The sequence below is a fragment of the Cynocephalus volans genome, chromosome 11 (genome assembly GCF_027409185.1).
Source record: "Cynocephalus volans isolate mCynVol1 chromosome 11, mCynVol1.pri, whole genome shotgun sequence".
Classification (NCBI taxonomy): Eukaryota; Metazoa; Chordata; class Mammalia; order Dermoptera; family Cynocephalidae; genus Cynocephalus; species Cynocephalus volans.
In genome coordinates this window covers 48,676,462-48,693,249 of record NC_084470.1, presented here as the reverse complement: position 1 = coordinate 48,693,249, position 16,788 = coordinate 48,676,462, and the positions used below count along the sequence as shown (strand labels likewise).

Sequence of the window (16,788 nt, the reverse complement as noted above, 5' to 3'; positions counted from 1 at the left end):
TTGAACATATTTATCTTAGTAATATTTTTTCTTTTTTGTTATCTTTTTTTCCTTTTTATTAACTCTTTCAGTGGAGAGATTTTCTGTATTTTGAATGTGTAACTTTGAGTCAACTATCATTACTGTTTAGGGCAAATGTATATGACTAATTTAAGACTTTTTGGAGAATGCAGTATATTGGAAACTATTCAGTTTATGAAACTTTTGCATTTGTAGCACTCTCATCATTCCTTTGATCGGAAATGGGGACAGATTCAGAAGTGGCTGGTAGGCCAGGATTGCCTGTCCTGCATGTTGTGATCAGTTGCTGAAACAATGCAATCTTGAAGTAAAGCACTAATAGTTTGCAAAGTAGGAGTGTTTGGCCTGTTTTAACCTAAAGGTTAGAGTGTGTCTATTCTGTCTATAATGGACTAAATGTGTACTGGAGTCCACCCATTTTCTTTTGTGGTCAGTAGCTTCACCTTCATCTCATGAACACTCCTGATCAAGAAGGATTGAGTAAATGAATGTGTGTTTTTATAGGTTAGTTCTTTTTCTCTCAAATCCCTCCCTCCTCCTCATCTCCCTCCCCCCTTAAAAAAAAAGAACTAAGTCCTCAGGGTCTTTATTGAGAGATGGCCCAAATCATTCTTTCATTTCCTTTGTAAATTATTCTTACTACTTCAACTCTCTCAGCTCCTTTTCAAATTCTCTACTATCCCAAATTTGTTAGCTACAAAAGCAGATTGTAGACCAGTAGAATGTTAGTTAATGTGCTTAATTCCTAAACTTGAACTTTTTTCAAGGTTGATGAATTCCCCAACTGTCTCCTGTAGCAGGGATTCTTAACTTGATATGTGACTAGGCTTGGGCAGTAGGGTATGAAGCCTTAAAATCTCATGCAAACTTTTCAGTGTATGTATATTTTTACAGGAAATGCCCTACAGGTATTTTTATCATCAGATTCTCAAAGGAGTCTGTGATTCCTCAAGGGTTAAGGATCATTGTCTAACTGTTGCTAAACAATCAGCTTTAATATAAAGCAAATCCCTTCTATAGCAGCATTTTAAGGTACAACAAAATTTAAATATTTATGACTGTAATGACCTTCAGATTTAAAACTTTATCATAATTCTCATTGTGATATTTTAGAAAAGAGAGAAAAAAGATGTTTGATTTTTTAAAATTAAGTGATTCTTCATGTATATGTCTGTTATTTTGGAGTGGAAGAAGCTGTCCTTTCTTGTAATTAAAGCTAGCCTAATTAATTTTAAAGTTCCCTCTGCATGTAACTGGATTAATATTATTGATGATGCATTAAGAATTTTTTGTGTGAATAAAACAAATCACTTTTACTGGTAAATTTGCCATGGAAATATTAGTTTAACTTATTCTTTTAATTATGTATTATAATTCTAAAATTAAATTGCCTAAGAATTTAATATCTTTGGGAAGACCCCAAAAATGTTAAATAAAAAGAAAATCTACATTAAAAATGAAAAGTCTAATTGATTTTGGTGTTTAAGGGCCATGAAGATAATCATTTTTTAATCTCTGTGAAATGTATGCAGTTTAGTCAGTGAGCGTGCTATATTTTCATGGAAGGGGAAAATAGTTTGGGTTAGAGTCTTAAAATGCAGGTGGTGACTAACCCAAGTCTTGATTGATAGCTCGGACTTTGACAGGCAGAAAGAGTAGGGTTTAGTTTCAGATGGGAATAACCACTTCTAACCCCTTGTGATACTTGCTTACTGATTCTTTCTTTTACTTCTTATCTTATCCTTGTCTCTTTGGCTGCTTTGTCTGTGAGCCCATAGTAGCAGTTGGCATGTGGTAGTCGCAGTATTAAATATCAATGGCTAACACGTATATCATAAAATAAATGATGTATACACACACAATAGGACTGTCAGTAACTAGAAGGAAGAGTTCTTACGTATTAAAAATTTTTACTTTTTTGTGGTGGGAGTGGGATGTTGGGACGTAGATAGGAAATGCAAGGGCATGAGGCTCAGGAATGAAGCTGACTTTGTGTGTACTGTATGCCCCAGTGTGCCAATTCTTTTTACGTAGGTTTTCATTTCACATTATAAGACAAGTGTCATTATCTCCATTTTATAGATAAGGAGATAAAGGATGGGCGAAGTAAATAACTTGCTTAGTCACTGGCAGAGCCAGAATTTGAAGGCATGAGAGACTGCCACAGCTGCTAATTAGGACCAAGAAGAAAAGGGCCTAAGTCTTCTTGGGCTTCCAAATAGTCTTGGTTTAGCCAACTTTCCGTGAGCCTAATGGTTCTGTTTTTAAACTGGATGTCTTAGTCAGTAGCATGTTGGTACATGTATGAAACAATAAATGCATGTCTGGAAGAGTAAATGCAGTGTCTGAAGTTTCCTAATTTGAAAATAAAGGAATGACTCCAGCCCCAATGTAATAAATGTTTGTTGATAAAGAAGATGGCCAGGTGTACTCGTGGGACTGTGGTTTTCTTTTAATAAAACCACTTCTTTCTCACTTCGAGTGAACTTTTAAGAACAAAGAGTATGTTCTATTTCTATTAACTTAATTTAAATATATCAAAACAATTTTCCAGAAAGATTTGAACGAATATGCATCCATCTTTTAAGACATTGCCCTGTTCTTTCAGTCTTGGGTTCTTTAGTGCTGATAAGGACTCCTAGGATAATGACAATGTATTGTTCTCCTGACTGTGGAAAACAGGGATACTCTGCATTATAATTAGTACTTAAGAACACAGTTTGCTATACTCTTTTCTATGTGGCCATTGGTTCTATTAATTCAAGAAAAGCCAATTGGAACTGTAGGTATTCCTGAAATACTACTGTAGAAATACCTGGGAAATGAAGCTTTCTGACCTTTCAGAGAAGGAGGAATCTCTGAGTAAAAACCAGAATACCTTGCCCTTTCTGTTTGTTTGTTTTTTCCCTATGTAATTAGTGGAGATTCAGCCAGTGTAGGATGGTATCTTTATGGTTCAGTGGTCTGGTGAGTCAGAAGATCTGAATGGTGGTTCCAGCTTTATGACCTTGTAGATTCATACTTAATCCTTCTTACAGCTTTCTTTACTGTAAAATAAAGGGATCAGACTAGATGATCACTAAGGCCCTTTCTATCTTAAAAGATAATTGTAAGTTAATTTTAGTTACTACCAGGGTCTTTTATACAGGGATTTCCTTCTATTCCCTCACATTTACTACTATGCAAAAGTATTCCATGTAAGAGTAGCAATGAAAATGCTTTTCCTTTTCTTTATAAAAGTGGTTCTACTTGGCAGACTCTTAGTAGAATATGTTTTTTGGATGTTTTTGGTGTAATAAAAATTTACTTTGAACTTGCCTTACTGTTTTACTTAAACATATATTTTGAGACAGCAGATGTCAACCAGAATTTTGGGGGGAATTATGTTCAAAGATCATGACCAAGATAAAGCATTAAATTGTGGTGTTTCAGTTGAATTACTGTTTCTATTTTGAAATGAATGGTCAGACATGGCCACATCTATTTGTTCCACTTTTGTAATGATCTTGCTGGATTTCCATGGAATTTTAAGTCATTGATTTATTTGGGAAAAGATGGCATTGATAAGCTATGAACTACTTAGACAGTTGTTTGTAGATTTTTAGGCAGTGCAAATTACTTTCACACTTTGGACGTTGAAATTCTGAAAAATCAAAAATTTCTTACAGTTTCAGATGATTCGGTTCTAGGGACTAGCCATTTGCTTTCACATGACTCAAGTCTTAATGCTCCATTGGTAGTAGTTGAATGTCAAAAGTTTGGAATTGCATTTAATTTAGTCAATTAATTGCTAGTCAAATTTAGTCAATTAATTTAGTCAAATTGACCAAAAAATTGTGGTCAATTTTTTTCAATCTGTTTAAGACATGGCTCTTGTGATAACTTTACCAACTCTAAAATATTTGTGTAATTTTTTTAAAGTAGTTTTTCATATTAATAACACACAGTCAGGGTCTATTTCACTTAATTGTTTTCCTTTTCCAGTTAGAGTGGAGAAAGAAAAAAAAAAAAGAAAAGAAATTCAGTATAACCCAAGCAATAGACTGTCTCCTTAAAACACATGTGTGATAAAGTAAACATTTCTTCTTGCCTTTTATAAACTAACGCTCACAATGAAAAAAAAGTTTACTTTTAATGCTGAACTCACCTTCTGTTTGTTAAGTATACTTGTGAATATTTATCTTGGTATATTGAGCTCTCTTGGTCATATGTAGATTATATCCTATAATCTATAGTGTCAGACACATACACCTGGTAAAATAAAAACATTGCCAAGATTATTTCTACTTTCTTTCCAACCAAAGCATGTGGCTGCCCCAAACTCAGCTTTTGAGGCTTTTCCAAACCTGCCTGCTCTAAGAAAGGTGCTGCTGTGCTGTTAACTGTCTGTTCTTTGCTTGGTTCTGATAAATAACTGTCTCTTCAGTAATTAACTCTCCATGTACTTTCTCCTTTCCCAGGAAGATTCAGAAAAGGCCAGGTATTCCCACCGATCCCGTCATCATCGTCCTTATCTGGTTTGTAGTAACCTTTAAACCTGCCTCTAATACTTATTCTCATTAACTTAATGTAGCCACTCACAAACTTTTACTCTGTTTTTAATTTTATCAGGAAGTTGAGGATGCATTGTCCACTCGAAGTCTTGGCAGTCACAGGGTTGGTATTTTAAGTTGTTTACACCACAATAGCAAAGCTTATGTGTGAGCTTTCTTTAGCATCATTGCCTAAAAGGTCTGAAAATGTTCATGTATTCCTTTGCCTTTTTAAAACAAAGTACAGAATACTGGCAAAGTCCTTTCATTGCAAAGTGATGCTTTCTCTCAAATTATTGCTTATGTAAATCAATTCTAAAATCATGAATATTTTCATCTGTTAACGTGTGTATTCCGTTTTTCTATAGAAGGGCCTTTGATTTTGGAAATGTATCAGAAAATAGTAAGATTGATCTTATAGAATAACATCACCTTGGTTCTAACTTTCAGGTTTTTTCTATTTTCATACCTTAAAAAATGACAATTAAATGTGAACTAGCTTTGGGGATTGAGTGAATAATTACAGTTTTATTTTGTGGAAAAACAACTATTGACATAAAAAATTTCCTACTTGTCATATGTATAGAAATTATCATGCTTTGACACTTTGAACATTTTATAGAATGTTCCAGATTTTTAGCATAGCTCACTGTAAATAAAGATACGTGAGAAGTTGCTTCTTAAAGGCTTGCATATTGTGCTGAGACCCTGATCTCTCTCTCTTAAAGAATTATACTTTAAACGTTAAAGCAGTGCTTTTAATTTGCACATTGATAACGTTGTATATATACTTACAACTAGATTTTTCATCGGTAAAATGGTCCTTCATGTTAAAGTCTATATTTGTTGATTTTCTCCCACTCGAATTTTTTTCCCACCTTGTATAATGTATAAAAATACAATACTGTATAATAAACTGAGTGTGTTCTGGCATACTAGTTATTGACATGTTTGTGTTCATGGTCTTTCATGCTGGTTATTTTTCTTGTTGATGAATGTAATCTACTGTCTTTAGAGTAAGTTAGTTAAGTAGTTTTTTAATCATAAATATTTTGGTTAGTTACAAAACTTTAGATTTTTAAGAATATTAACAAATCCTTACAGAAATTGGCAAAATCAGCAGCTTAAAAATTATTTCAGAGGAGAAAAACTTTAATAGATTTATCATGCTTCTTCCTGGAGATGTGTACTTTGCTTTTTTCTTTTTAAATACTTTAAAAAGAATCAAATAGGGAATCAGCCAACAAAACTTAAAGGTCGAGTATCAAGGATATGACAATAATCCCCCCTTGTTTTTAAAATGTAGGTGTTTGCTTTTCATTATAATGATCTTAGTGTGAATTTTCACACAGTTGTTATGAAGCTGTAAATTTTATAAATTTGTATATTACCTTAGGGAGACTTGATTATATATTAGTTTAACTTAAAGAAAAAACCAACTAAGTTTGACCTCATTTGAAGGCCTGTAAAACAAATGTGCAAACAAACAAAAAAGAAATTTTCGATTAAACTGAAAGGAGTGTTTTACCTAGAGTGTCTATAAATTAACTTGGTTGCTTTGCTTTTTATGGAAATTTTATCATTAAATAAATTTAGGATATAATTCTACTCTCCAGTATTTTATTTCATTATGATATTATGAAGATTGTTACTATGGGATAGAGTAAAGTTTCCAATATTTTTAAAAGTCAATGTTTGAATTTGAAGATTAGTAAAAGTTTTACACCCCAGAGGAGACTGTTGTTGTACTATCTGTTATTGTACATCCAAAATACTTTAAATTTTTTGGCTTTCCTGGAACATTGTTTAAAAGAAATATAATTGAAATAATTTTTTTCCTGTTTTGTTTTAACTAAATATTGGGGAGTTCTAAATTTTCATCACATTATTTGCTTTTTAAAATAACTTTACCATCTCCATTAAACTGAATATGTTAGACAACTTTTGTCCTCTGTAAAAATAAATGGTGTATTAAATAGCCATTCATTCTGGAATGTAACGACAGGACTGTAATAAAATGGAATGGAATAGAAGTGGCAAAAAAATGTGATGGCCTGAAACAATTAAATTTTCTTGTGGTTTGCTATATAATTTTGGGGTTCTGGTATTTCTCTGCCAGTTATTTTAAAAAACTTTACTTATGACCCATGTATTTAAAAGTCTAATACTTTTTGAATCTAATATTTGATGTATGAACATTAGCAGTATCTGAATGTAAGGCAGATGTTATTTGTGATCTCATGCCACATTCTTAGGACTTTGATTTTTCCTTTTGTCCAATTAGTTTTCAGATGTTACCTTTTTTGAAAGATGGCTCGCCAGAAGCTACTTGGGCTGGAAACTTTGGTGTTAATGCTTCAGACTTTCTGTATAAAAATAAAGAGAGCAAAGATAGTTCAAGACTATGAATGGTACGGTTGGGGGAGGAAGGATTAAATCAAAGCCGTGAGCTTAGAATTGAAACAATTGGTATCTATTAGTTATGTGTAATGATTAGATCATTGGTCGTATGGAACATCAGTGGCTGCCTTTAGAAAATCATTTTACAAATGTTTGGTCATTACTTCATATACTGAAATATAAAATTAGAAAGTGAAATGATCTTGAATCACAGCAGTAGTAACACATCACTATTTCTCATTGGTGGAGATTTTTACTGTTGTATGTATTTAGTTTCTATTTGTATATCAATGGCCTTGGTATAATTTTAATGAATTTAATTTTTAAAGTATGCTTGCAATTTGTGTTTTGTCATTCACTGTTTAATTCCATTGAAGAACCCATCAAAGGATATAAGTGGGACACATTGGAGCAGAGCCAGTACACCCAAAAGGAAAGACATCATGGTGTGTAGCCCAGAAAAATGTGTAGTTGTTAGTATTCTGCATTCACTTTGTCCTGGGGGTTTGAGTAATAGATACATTCTAATGGAAATCGACATTTGCTGAACTTTGTTTTCACAACCTGTTTGCTGTACTTTCTTTCTGTTTTGTTTCCAAATGCAAACGTTTCAGGCAAGTTTCTCTGAGAGTTTAAAAATTAAAAAAAAAAAAAAAAGTTATAATAAATTTGGAAACATTTTAGCTGAGCCCTTAATATTTTCAGTTTTCTCTCCCTTTGATGAATCATTTGTTTTTAGACAACTTAAATACCAACTTTGACTTATTAGCGGAGGTTCTTTTTGTTTGTGCAGTTGTTCTAGTAGCAATTGGTATGGCCAAATCATGGATTTCCTTACCAGACAGATTCAGCAATTTTTAAAACCAGCCGAACTCTGCGTTACATTTTGGAAAAGGAAAATTGAAACAGGTTAATTTCATTTCAGTTTGTTAAATTGTATGCCTATGTAAAATGCCATTGGTGCTTCAGAGAGGATTAGACGACATGAGACATGACCACTCTCTTCACTGAACTTATCTGGTTGAGATGATTCAGTAGTTTATGAGTTAGAATGTGTGTGACTTGAGTGGTGCTTTTGTTGTAGATTTTTTTTTTTTTTTTAACGAAAGGGTTAGATATTTTGTTAATTGAGAAAAGAAATAAATGAAATTTCTGTAGAGAGCAAACTTATTTTCAGGCAGATATCACTCACCACAGAATGATATTTTATCATTGTACACCATTTACCAAATGCACACCTTTATATATTTTAGAAAATTTTGTAGCAAGATTTTGTTATACATACAATAATACTCTTTATTGTTTGCCTTTTCTTTTAGTTTCAGGATAATATAAGAAAAGCACACAAATGCAGATATTTTGCTTCAGTACTTTTTGGTATTTATTACAATAACATCTTCAGTGAATTTATAACAGTGGCAAAATTGTACCAATTAGCCTTATACCTATGAAATGTATTTTTTGAGGTTTCTATAAAAAGCCTCAAATATCTTTTGTAAATGACCATCTCATTAGGCACTAAGGAAGGGACTTTGTTCTGTATGAGCTGTTATTTTAATGCCTTGTTAGAACTATGTTATATAATTTGGCCTTTTGTATGTTTTAAGCTTTTTAAAATTGTGACTTCTACAACAAGAAATAGATTTTATACCATGATCCAGTATCCACATACAGATCCCTGCATGTGTTGTATGTGTATATGTAAGTATATAAAATATATCATTGAAACAAAAGTTTCACAACATAATATTTGCTCTTAGTGTGCATAACACCCTGTAATATTTTCTCTTCTATTTCTTTCTTTCTTTCTTCTTTTTTTTTGAGGCTGGCTGGTATGGGGATCCGAACCCTTGAACTTGTGTTGTCAGCACCATGCTCTAACCAGCTGAGCTAACTGGCCAGGCCATTCTATTTCATTTTTTAAAAAATTCTTTTTGAACCCACTAAATTGATTTGAAGAACTTCCAATAAGTTGCAGCTTACACTTAGGAAAACATTACTTTAGGTCAGGTTTTTAAATAGCATTTCCTAAAATGCTAAATGGGTATAAAAGTTATAAACAAAAGATATTTTTTACCAATTAGTATTTAAACTACCTGAGGAACTTGTTCATTGTTTTTATTTGTTTTATGCATTGACTTTCTGGGTAAGATTACTTAAAAAAAGGTAAGCTAAAATGCTTAAGACACAATGTTAGGGAACTACAAATCTTTGCAGTTACTATTTAATTCATTTTCTTGGATTTGAAATATGGTGTTACACACAGTATCTTATTTTTTTAAAGGATCTTCATGAAATGTGGGTTTTCTGGTCTTACCATAAATTTTGTATATTTTTCTTTGATTTATATTTACCATTATACTTGCACGTACTTTGTGCATCCCACACGTTGCTCTGACCTAGTTTCTCATTTTATTCAACATTTTCTTGAGGAAGGAAGTTTTTCAGGTGTGTGTCCACAAGCATATCCAAAGGAACTCCCCCATTTTGATGCTGGAATTGTTCTTTTGTAGACTTGATCATGTTCGTTATGTGCTCTTGCCTCATTGCCTGTCCGTTCTTTGCTTTTATAATTTTTCAAACGATGGAAAATGATGGGAACAGGCACAGTAGTAAAAAATAAAGCATCTTTGACTTCAGAATGTTTAATCCTTGCATTTAAAGGCTCTCTTAGGGTGTTTAGTGCTATAGTGTACTGAGATTGAATCATCTCACCATTACTGATTATAAGTTTTGTTATTTGAAAGAAAAATAAATATACAGGTTTAAATACACATTGTTTAGCAATAATTTATACTAGGAAAAAGTGGGGGAAATATTTAATTAAAATGCTTTTGTGTTTAGTAATATTTTGCTTTTAAAATAGTGCTGGATTTTTAATAACCACAAATGTTACTTTTTTCCCTTTTTATATTTCTGAATTTAAAAATACAACTTTTACCTTTTTCTGACATCCAGTATGATACTCTCAAGGATAGATCATCAAGACTTCCATCACTAGTATGTAATGCATGACTTTGTGTTAAATGTGAAGTTTTACTTCATAAACACTTGTTGAAGCTAATCATAGATTATGACTAACTTTTTATGGCTTTGTTATGATCTTTTGGTAAAAATGGGTGACTAACAAAGCAAAAACTAAAACTTAGTTTGCAATTGTGGCATAATTTATTATATGAATAGTAATTTTTTCCTTTAGAATTTCAGGATTAGGTAAAAATTATTTGCTTCCCTAGTCAGGACTAAGATTGGTAAAATATCTTTTCTTAAAATGATGAGCCACCCACCTAACACATCCTCATTGCCCTGGAAGACATGTTTCTGACTGTTTTTATACATACTGAATGACAGTAGCACAGGCCCAACTGTGTTTCATGTTATATGTCGCAAGCTAGTAGGATTGAAGTTGCTAAACAGAAACTATTCAGCAGTGATAGACTGCAAGTGAGATATCAGTTTATCCAAACATTTTGGCTTGATTTGGGTTTTTTTTTTTTTTTTTTTTTTTTTTTTTTTTTACGGTATGTCATATTAGCCAAGGAAATTAAGCTATAGCTTGTTTTTCTTGGGTTTAATAGTATGTCAGTAGGTTTCCTGCATTTCTAGACTATACAGGCATCTCTTAAAATGTTCAGAGTAATATATGAAAGAAAAGAAGCATATTAAGAAAAAATGAGTTTATAATGATTGTATCAGGATCTAGTGGTACATATGGGAGATGGTTTGCCTAGATCAGACAATCTGTTGCCTTTGGCTATTGATAGGTAGGGCACTTCTAATTGCACCCCCTCATTTCAGGCAAACAGTACATACCTAGATTGGATTTCTTGTCTACCAGTTGACCTATTTAGTAGTATTGTTTTTCATTATCTCCCCATATGCACTTGGCTTTTTATTCATCATAGAAGTTATGTATTGAGACAGCCCTATCTTCAAAGGACCCTTGTATAAGGTGACCATTTAATAATACTGCTGCTATGCTGGGCAGTCCATTCTATCTTGGCTGTTTTCCACCTGAGCAGCATATGCTGTGGTATCACTAACTCGGGTTAAGAGCACTTTCTGGGGCAGTGCAGTATCATGTTCTTTGTTCTGTCAGTCCTCTTTGGATTGATCCAAAGGATTGCTTTTCGGCCTTTCAGTAAGGAAGATTATAGAAGGAGGTGGACTGTCTTGTCACCTATACTTTTATAAAGAAGATAGAGAGACTCAAATGAAGTGTGGGGTAAAGGTCCTCACAAATATGCTGCCTGGCTCTAAGACTTAATCAATTTTGTTTTAAACTGGCCAAACATTGAGCTGGATGCTGGGCACAGAAGGAGGAGAGGGGGAGTACAGATGTGTAGAGAGGCCACATATCTTAGCCAGTCAAGTGCAGTTAATCATTTACTAACAGATGGGAAACAGACTGCGCATAGACTGTATCTCATACAGACCCTTGTGTGTATAATTTTAACATGAATTTTATGTAATTTTTAAAACTTTACTATGTGATTATTAAAGTTAACTTAAAATATTTACTTCCAGAATCATTCTTATAGTCACTCTTATGGAATGAAGAAGAGATCTTCTGGTTCTCATAAAGACCTGCTGGTTAGTTCTATTGTGTCTTGTATTATAATTCACTGATTACTCTTAGAGAACTTACAAATTATCACTGCTTTAGTGTGTTGCTCAGACATTATTGGAACTTGATAATATGATGAAACATGATTTATCAGAACCTTATTAAAATAATTAATAATAATTTTGTTTTACTTACAACGGTTTAATATCAAGTTAACATGCTAAAATTAGTAAGGTATCACAGGAATCTCATTAATAAGATATTTTTATTTATGAACTGTCCTTGAGAATATACCTTGAGATTCTTGTCCTTATTTTAGAAATTTGAATTGATTTAGTTGTATTATGGGCAGTACCAAACTCATAGATAGGTTTCATTCTTAAAGTTTGTTGGGAACTTGGAATATATTTTTTTGTAGAAACAATAAAGTATGTAATGTGAGAGTTCCCATGCTAGCTTGCAGAAAACTCTTTAACCCATAATGTAATTAAACTGAGGAACTGATATGCTCTCCATTCCATCCACCTTGCTTCATACCTTGCTAAATATTTTTGTTTTTTCCCTCTGGGGAAAAAATGTCTCTTGAAAGCCACTTTGGGCACCAGAACAGTTCTTTCCTGTTAGCCTGCCATCGTACACTAGTCCGCCCTTATGTCTGGTTTTGCTGTTCAGTTTCAGTTATCTGTGGTCAACTGCAGTCCGAAAATATTAAATGGACAGTTCCAGAAATAAACAATTCATTCATTTAAATTGCTTGCCATTCTGCATAGCATGATGAAATCTTGCATTGTTCCACTCCATCCTGCTCTGGATGTAAAGCATCCCTTTGTCCAGCGTATCTACACTGTAGATGCTACCTGTCCCTAGTATCAGATAGACTGTCACATTATCACAGTGCTTCCGTTTAATGAACCCTTATTTTACTTAATGGCCTCAAAGCACAAGAGTAGTGATGAAGGTAATTCAGATATGCCAAAGAGAAGCCATAAAGTGCTTCTTTTAAGTGAAAAGGTAAAAGTTCTCAACTTAATAAGGAAAGAAAAAAAATTGTATGCTGAGGATACTGAGATCCATGGTGAGAATGAATTTTCTGTCCGTGAAATTGTGAATAGAATATTGTTATAATTGCTCTATTTTATTATTAGTTATTGTTGTTTATCTGGTACCTTGCCTGGTTTATAAATTAATCTTTGTCATAGGTATGTGTAGGAAAAAATAGTATATATATATAGAGTTTGGTATTATCCTTGATTTCAGGAATCCACTGGGCTTTCTTGGAATGTATCCTCTGCAGATAAGGGGGGACCACTATACTGGCAAAGGAAGTGTAGTCCCAAGCTCCCTGCTAATTGAGGGTTCCCATGGGAGGGATGGGGAGAGGATTGGGAGGCTTTGGCTGGTAGAAGGGAGGAGGAAAGGGAGAATGTAATGGAGAGGACATTAGCCAGTGGCCTTGGAGGGTGGGTATTGGGAGCTGGGGAGGGGTGAGTCATGGTGCCTCGTTGAGGGTGTGAGTGGGGAGTGGTGCAGGAAGGCAGAGCCAGGAGTGGTGGGGTAGGAGTAGGAGTGTCCCTGATTGCAGCGTCAGCAGTGGGGAAGGAGTCTTTAAGTCAGAGATTGCCTAAATTTGCTTAACCTTGAGTAAAAAATGGCTAGAGAAGTTGGAAAGGGAATTTTATCAATGATTTTTCTCTCCCTCAAGAAACCACAGAGTATAAAATTACTGTTTGTTTTGTGTAGTTTATTGAAAATGACCCTGTCATAGAAGTTTTAGACCAAATCATATTTAGTGCACTCTTCTCTCTTTTTGGTTATTTAGTTTGATCAGTTTATTTTGACAAATGTTGGGACGAGGAAAAATTTGGAACCAAATAACTCTTTAATCATTGCTGTGGCTTTGCCAAATGTATTGTAAAAGTGGTAATTATTCAGTTGTCCTGGATTTTTAAAGGACATTCTTAAGTATGACATGAAAATAAATTACTTATTTCCATTCCATTATGTCTGAGGGTTTATTGTCTTGTTTTTAAAGTAAAAAAATTAGTAATGACTTCATTTGAAAACAGTTAAATTTTAATACCATTCTTTTTTGAGAGAACTTAAATAATTGTTATCTTGGCATTTACTTAATGATCCGGTGCTTTAAAGACATTGTTTTAGAGGAGAAGGGGTTTGACAATATCCGATTTTGCCTTTGTGTGTTTAAATTTTGTCTTTGTATGTTGTTAGGTTAGCAACATTTAACCTAAGAAAAATGTGCTTAATTTTGCTTTTTGCAGAGTGGCCTCTACTTTGACCAGAGAAACTATAGCAGTCTTAGACATAGCAAACCCATCTCTTCCTACTACACTCGGGTTTGTCTAAAGTTGTTTTGGGTTCATGTATTTTATCCACCTTTAACATAATTCTAATCTCCCATTTTGCATTTTGACTAATTATAAATCGTATGTAAATGGCTATGTATATACTAATTTTTGGTAACAGAATTCATACTCTGTGTGTGTGTGTGTGTGTGTGTGTGTCTTTAAACAGTGAGAACTGTTAAATCACTGTGTTTGTAAACGAGTACAATTTTTCTTCAGTTTGTTTTTAATGAAAAATTTCAAACATACAAAAAAGTTCAAAGAATTATATAGAGAACACTACGTAACTACCATTTAGATTATACAGTTTATTTTATTTTCTTTATCACAGAATTGTCTATTCATCCCTCTGTCCATTCATCAATCTGTCTTATTCTTTTGATGCATTTCAGAATAGGTTGTAGACATAAGTACACGTCAATGTACCATTTTAAGAAAGCTCACACATGAAAATCTGAACTACACATGGGATGAGAAGAATGTCATTCTTTGTTTTGTGTTAGAACCTTTTGTTTTTTCATGGCATTTGATACATCATACATTTAAAACACACATTAAATGTATGGCCTATGGTACATTTAAAATAATTCAGTTTACAAAACCTGCACACACAACTTCGATACTCTTACTTTTCATGTCTGATTTGGTTTGGTGAAAAATACCTGAATGTTGTGTCCTCAGATGACATCGGAAAAGAAAGATTTAATTCTTTTCTAAAAAATGCTGTGCCCTTTTAATGCATGGATTCATTTTGACTGGTACAATTTATCTGATTAAGGCACTTTGTCCATGACTTGTTTTAAAATACAGGCTTTCTAATCTATTTGGAAAAGAGTGTTTGTAGCGCTAACTCGGAGCTCATTTTTCTGGTTTCCCAATAACCAATCTGAGCCTGTTAGGAGTCTGTCATGGAATCATCGACAATATCACAGGAGATGCTGGTGACTGGGATGTGGCCACTGTTTGCCACATTCGTGCCATGGTACTGTTTTACTCAGTGTTTTCTTAGGTTGCCATCCCATTTCCTAACAATAATGTTCAAAGACCAATAGGACATGAACACATTTACAGGAAACTGTTCAAGTGTTTTTCTTTTTTATGCCTTACAACTGGTATTCAAACAGGTTTCTAATGACAGTAGTTTTTTTTTTTTTTTTTAAACTTCATGTGTTTTTTAACTACCATTAGCACTAGGAATTGCTAATGAATAATGAAGTATAAAATCATAAAAATATCGTAAACTTGTCTTTTGCTGTCATGATGGTGAGAACAATTCTTCTTTTTGTTTTTTCTTATTTATTGTCTTTTGTTTTTGTTTCTTAGCAGTCTTCTTCCTTGTGCAGTGATCCTCTGGCTACATCTAAGAGTATCAGGGTTAGTACTTTCTGAGGAATGTGTTGCCTTCAGAACCACCAGTTGCTTTTCCTTGGGTTTAATAATGCACTTTTTTCATAGGCCTCTCCTACTGCAAATTCTGGTCTGCTGAGAAGTGCTAGTCTGGTTTGTATTTTCCTCTTCCAGTGTGTGCATTGCTGGTGAGGCCACTGTCATGGTGCTAAACCGCTTTCCTCCAAAATAGTCAAGGACACATGGCTTTAATGCCATGTGTACTGCAGAATGTACTGCCTGTGTTTAAAATACAAAACTTTAGGGTGTTAAAATTAAGCATATTCTCTTCGTAGAGATAGATACTGCTGGCTGTTGGTAGCCGTTGTTTAAAATTAGTTTCCTGTAGAGAAGATAGGTTTGCATGGTTCCCACCACACACATGCTTTTGTCAGATGTCTGCCCATGCAGGGGATGTTATATTTTTCTTTGGGACAGCTGTGACCATGGCCACATTAATACCAGCATCTAATAAAGCAAGCTGACTAGAAAAGCAAAAGCCATAGTTTTGTGTAATGTGCAAGCTGTGAGGTGGTTACTTTCAAGTTGCTGTTTTTTGTGTTATGGCCTGTTCTAGTGGACTGGAACCCAGAGGTTTTATAACTTAATTTTATTGTGACAGTGGGCAAAATGCTTCTGTACTTCAGTTTTCTTTTCTGCTCTAATTTGTCATTTGAGAGAATAAATTAACAAATATTAATTCTCCTTGTTTTATAACGTTATGGTGAAAGAAAATACTGTAACTAGTGGTTTTTTTTTAAATGATGTGTAAGCTTGAAGTTATAATGAGACTGATACAGAAATTTATGTGTATAAATAAGTCATATCACCTTTAGAGACTTCACTTTGGGAGGCTATACACTTTTTTTTTTTTTTTTTTAAAGATGACCGGTAAGGGAATCTTAACCCTTGACTTGGTGTTGTCAGCACCACGCTCACCCAGTGAGCTAACCAGCCATCCCTATATGGGATCCAAACCCGTGGCCTTGGTGTTATCAGCACCGCACTCTCCCGAGTGAGCCACAGGCCGGCCCGGGAGGCTATACACTTAACCATTCTTCAAAACTTTTTTGGAACTGAGTACTGTAAAAAGTTAAGACATTATTGAAATAACTTTGATGCTAAATAGATAAATGGTATTTCCTTTGTTCTTTAGGCGTCATTGTACGATGGTGGATTATATAACCCTTATGGTTCTCGAACTGTAAGTCTAAAAGGGGAGGTGGTGAAGAGGGGGGAGGTCTAAGTGGGCACAGTTTACTTAATAGTAAAAAGTCATTTAATCTGACCTGTAATACTCTACAAGCTGTGATTCATTCGTTCAGCTAGCCAGTTGGGACTCTCATCTAAATGCCTGCTGGAAATCATGCTTAAAATTTGAGGGGAATAAGTAGAGAATCTTTTTTTCTTGCTCATTAGTTCCTCCTGAAGTTCTGAGCAGTGATTCTCAAGGCATCCTCTTTCTCTCCTCTCCCTCCTGCTATGGGCTGGTGGATCTTGAGGGTGCAAGTGAGATGGA

At 33.9% G+C, this 16,788-nt stretch overlaps 1 protein-coding gene across 7 annotated transcripts in view; it reads left to right on the top strand.

Annotated features, from left to right (window-relative positions):
* Positions 1 to 16,788, top strand: part of LRRFIP2 (LRR binding FLII interacting protein 2) — a 102,635-nt gene that overhangs the window by 35,471 nt on the left and 50,376 nt on the right. For 3 of the 7 annotated variants that reach the window (XM_063114793.1, XM_063114787.1, XM_063114788.1), the window contains exons 5-14: positions 217 to 267; positions 4,482 to 4,538; positions 4,633 to 4,677; positions 7,331 to 7,399; positions 9,912 to 9,953; positions 11,481 to 11,546; positions 13,800 to 13,874; positions 15,207 to 15,257; positions 15,339 to 15,383; positions 16,426 to 16,473. In XM_063114793.1, the coding sequence (XP_062970863.1) occupies positions 217 to 267; positions 4,482 to 4,538; positions 4,633 to 4,677; positions 7,331 to 7,399; positions 9,912 to 9,953; positions 11,481 to 11,546; positions 13,800 to 13,874; positions 15,207 to 15,257; positions 15,339 to 15,383; positions 16,426 to 16,473 (549 nt within the window). The remainder of the gene's footprint in view (positions 1 to 216; positions 268 to 4,481; positions 4,539 to 4,632; positions 4,678 to 7,330; positions 7,400 to 9,911; positions 9,954 to 11,480; positions 11,547 to 13,799; positions 13,875 to 15,206; positions 15,258 to 15,338; positions 15,384 to 16,425; positions 16,474 to 16,788) is intronic. The other 4 variants (XM_063114789.1, XM_063114791.1, XM_063114790.1 and 1 more) reach the window with 4 other exon arrangements.